Source organism: Austrofundulus limnaeus, unplaced genomic scaffold, assembly GCF_001266775.1.
Source record: "Austrofundulus limnaeus strain Quisiro unplaced genomic scaffold, Austrofundulus_limnaeus-1.0 Scaffold4, whole genome shotgun sequence".
NCBI lineage: Eukaryota > Metazoa > Chordata > Actinopteri > Cyprinodontiformes > Rivulidae > Austrofundulus > Austrofundulus limnaeus.
Genome location: NW_013952406.1, coordinates 386,633 through 390,534, shown reverse-complemented (window position 1 = coordinate 390,534; position 3,902 = coordinate 386,633). Strand labels below are relative to the sequence as shown.

The 3,902-nt window shown below is 40.5% G+C and overlaps 1 protein-coding gene across 1 annotated transcript in view; it reads left to right on the top strand.

The window, feature by feature from the left end:
- fam117aa (family with sequence similarity 117 member Aa) overlaps window positions 1-3,902 on the top strand; it is an 11,992-nt gene that overhangs the window by 5,058 nt on the left and 3,032 nt on the right. Inside the window, exons 3-4 of the mRNA XM_014022139.1 lie at window positions 2,961-3,056; window positions 3,184-3,297. Coding sequence (XP_013877593.1) covers window positions 2,961-3,056; window positions 3,184-3,297 — 210 coding nt within the window. The remainder of the gene's footprint in view (window positions 1-2,960; window positions 3,057-3,183; window positions 3,298-3,902) is intronic.

The window sequence follows — 3,902 nt, the reverse complement described above, 5'->3', positions numbered from 1 at the left end:
CACACACACACACACACACACACACACACACACACACACACACAGTGGCAGGGCAACTGCTGTTCAGTAATTTGCAGAAAGACATTTCCACATGTGGAGGATCTGGAGACGGAACAGTTTTATTTGCAGGGTCTTTTGAGCCGTTTACACAAACAAAACAATAAAAACATCAAATAAAAATCAGCGTAACTGTGAAACTCTCAGAAACTAATCACTGGATGTGTTGGATCTACAGCTGATTCACCTTTAGAGGCGACGCGATTCATGATGGTCACCACAGCTACTGCGATTGACCTGATAAAACACACAAAAGGCTCAAACTCAGTCAGTTCTACAGATAATGAGCTAAAGCATTAGTAGCTGAAAGTCTGTGCTGACAGGTTTGAATAAGAACTCGACACCGGTGTAAAAGGAATTTGTTGGTTGACATGCATTTCTTTCCTGATTTCACAGTTGATTAAAACTGTGACAGCAGAAGAATGATGTTTTTATGAGCTGCAGAGCCTCTCCTGCTGCAGGCGAGAATTAGGGACACGTCTGATGAGTGGTCCAAAGTGGAAACATTAGCCCCGCAGACCAAATACCCCCGGCTCCCTTCAAATCTTTTTATAGGTTTGGGTCCCATGATGCCCCGCTCATGTTTTTGGGCAGGGTGGGGTTGGTAGTTTCAGATGATTGAGGGGCACCGAATGACTGAATCCATCAGAGTTATTTAGCCCAGCACCGGACATCTGAGTGGACCGAGCAGCAGATTGTCTCGTATTCTCCTGCAGGCGCTCAGAGAAGCAGCGATGTTTCTGTGGACGTGAAGCTGAGGTTGTGTTTCGGTGCCGCAGGGAGCGAGAGCTGCYTGACGTCGGGGTAGAATGGACACCGGGGAGTGGGTCAGGTTGTGTGGGAAGCAGCGAGTGTTTGATCYTGGAGGTAAAGACCGTTAAAGATCCCGAACTTCACCTGGTGAGGATGAACGGCTCGTCGGCTCCAAACCAGCTGTCGGTTCTGATCAGCCCGGCTCCTGCTGGAAGGAGATCAAGAGTCAATGTGAAGAAAGCTGTACGGATATCAGATTTCACAAAAGAAGTGAACATTTATTCTGTAAAAACTGATTCATAATGTTGTTTCCTAGTTTTCTTTTGTAACTTTTATAGTTTTGAACATARTTAGCTTGTTTATTTAGCTAGTTTTCAGCCTTTTTTAAAATATATTTTAGCTTTTGTTCTGCTTTAGTAGGCTTTGAAGTAGTGTTTGGTTTCTTTTAGCACTTTTCTATTACTCTGTGTCTTCTAGCATTTAGCTAGTGTTTTGTTACTTTTGACTTTAGACAGTGTTCTYCATCCTTTAGCTATTGTTTTGTTCATTTTAGCTTTTAGCTAGTGTTCTGCTTCTTTTAGRTTTTAGCTATTCTATTTATTTTAGCTTTAGCTACATTTTTGTTCCTTTAAGGTTTTAGTCAGTGTTCTGCTGCTTTTAGCGTTTAGCTGTTTTGTTTCTTTTAACTTTTAACCACTGTTCTTCTTTTAGCTCTTAGGCAGTGTTTTGTTCCTGTTAAATTAAAATTAGTGTTCTGTTTCTTTTAGGTTTTAGCTATTTTCTTCATTTTAGCTTTTGCTAGCATTTAGCTAATTTTATCCTTTAGCTAGTGTTTTGTTAATTTTAGCATTTAGCTACTGACCCTCTTTTTAACCTTTAAGTAATGTTTTCCTCCTTTTTAGCTTTGAGCTAGTGTTTTACTTCTTTTAGCATTTGGCTGTTGTTGTGTTTCTTATAGCTTTTAGCTACTCTTCTTCTTTAAGCTCTTAGTGTTTTGTTCCTGTTAGATTTGAGCTAGTGTTCTGCTTCTTTTAGGTTTTAGCTATTTTGTTCATTTTAGCTTTTGCTAGCATTTTATTCCTTTTAGCATTTAGATATTATTTTGTTCAATTTAGCTTTTAGCTAGTGTTTTGTTGATTTTAGCATTTAGCTACTGTCTAACCTTTTAGGTAGTGTTTTGCTCCTTTTAGCTTTGAGCTAGTGTTTTACTTCTTCTAGCATTTAGCTAATGTTATGTTCCTGTTAGATTTGAGCTAGTGTTCTGTTTCTTTTAGATTTGAGCTGTTTTGTTCATTTTAGCTTTTGCTAGCAATTTGTTCATTTTAGCATTTAGCTACTGTCCCTCTTTTAAACCTTTTAGGTAGTGATTTGCTCCTTTTAGCTTTGGGATAGTGTTTTACTTCTTTATGCATTTAGATATTGTTTTGTTCATTTTAGCTTTAGCTAGCGTTTTGTTCCTTTTAGGTTTTAGCCTGTTTTTATTTAAGCTATTAGCTCTTCTTTTGCTCCTTTCAGCTTTTATCTACACTTCTTTTGGCTTTTCGGTAGTGTATTGTTCATTTTAGCTTTAGCTAGCATTTGGTTTTGTTTAGGTTTTAGCCAGTGTTTCTTTAAGCTACTAGCTATTGTTTTGTTCCTTTTAGCTTGTTTGTTTTTAATGTAAATCTTTAAGGACTCAGTTTCAGCTTCTTCAGCACACCTCAGTGAGGTCCTTCAGKTTGCAGGCTGCACGTTTTCGCAGTAAACGCAGTTTAACTAGTTTTCCGTTGGGCTGTTTTTCCTCCACAGTTTGTGACTTTGTGAAAAACAGGGTTAGCCTGCATGCAGTGAGCTGTTGAGTTTGTTATTTATAGGCTCATGGCGGTGCGTTCTTGTCTGTGTGTGTGGAAGTGGGCTTGTTATGCAGCTCGTGGTGGTTTCTCCTGGCCTTTTCTTTGCACAGCTGTTGTGAGGCAGGTGTGCGAGGCAGCTGTGGGGCTCAGCTTCTGTGGAGAAGTAGCGCTGATAGGAGACTGCTGGCTCAGCAGAAAGTGGAAAGTTGCTGCTGACCCTTGAAACCGAAGCAACATGATTCTTTTTTTTTTCCTGCCAACAGTTTGACAGAGGAAACAACGGCCTCTTGTTCTAATCTGTGATGTATATTTTTATAGACGCCCAGTTCCTGGACAGAGGAGACCCGTGGACGCAGAAGTGTCGGTGGCCACAAGCGCTCGGCGTCTTGGGGCAGTGCAGAGCACATGAAGGAGGCAAGTACTCCTTCTCACTCACACTCTGCCGTCTAACGCCGAGAGCATGAAATATTATGTTATTACCCACGTTTCAGAACAAATAACACCGACTCTTAAACCATCCTTACCTCCACTCTGCCCTCAGGTGGCCAAGCTGAGGCACCAGCTGCAGAAACGTTCTCGAAACGCTCCTCCCTCAACAGGAAGTGAGGCCCACCACCACCACCCGCCAGCAGGACACGCAGCCGGCATCACACAGGTTCTCCTACAATCCTACAGTTTACACACGAGGGTAGACCTGAAACACTGCAAAAGTTCTCAACCGCCACTTAGATATGAGAAAAGTTGGAGGACAAAACAAGTCAGGGCTAAACACGCCAACAGTGACGCAGTAACGCCATCCCGGCTTGTTGTAGTTAAAAAAAAAACTAACCATAAAAATGGCAGCTCCTGAAAGAGTGGATTTAACCGTTGTTGGATGAGAAGTATAAACCTGGTTTGTACGATCCATCACACCTGTATGACACAAAMCACGTCACACTCCAGCAGGATATATCAGACGTATGTTAGAGTCATCCAGTATATGAAGCTGGAACAGGAAGCTCAGTGCAGCTCAAATATTTCAACATTAACACTTTAATAAGACATTATCGTCATTATGGCTTTTAGAAATGTTTTTGGGGAGGTCACTTCCAAATAAATGTCATTTTTTCAACATTCTTACATTCACTTTTACTCATTACTTTTATTTTTTTGTATTTAAATATATTTTTTATCAGAAATTTAATTTTGATACTTAAGTACAGTGAATGTCAGATACTTTGAAACTTGTACTCTTTATCATTTTGAGGCACTTTATACCAG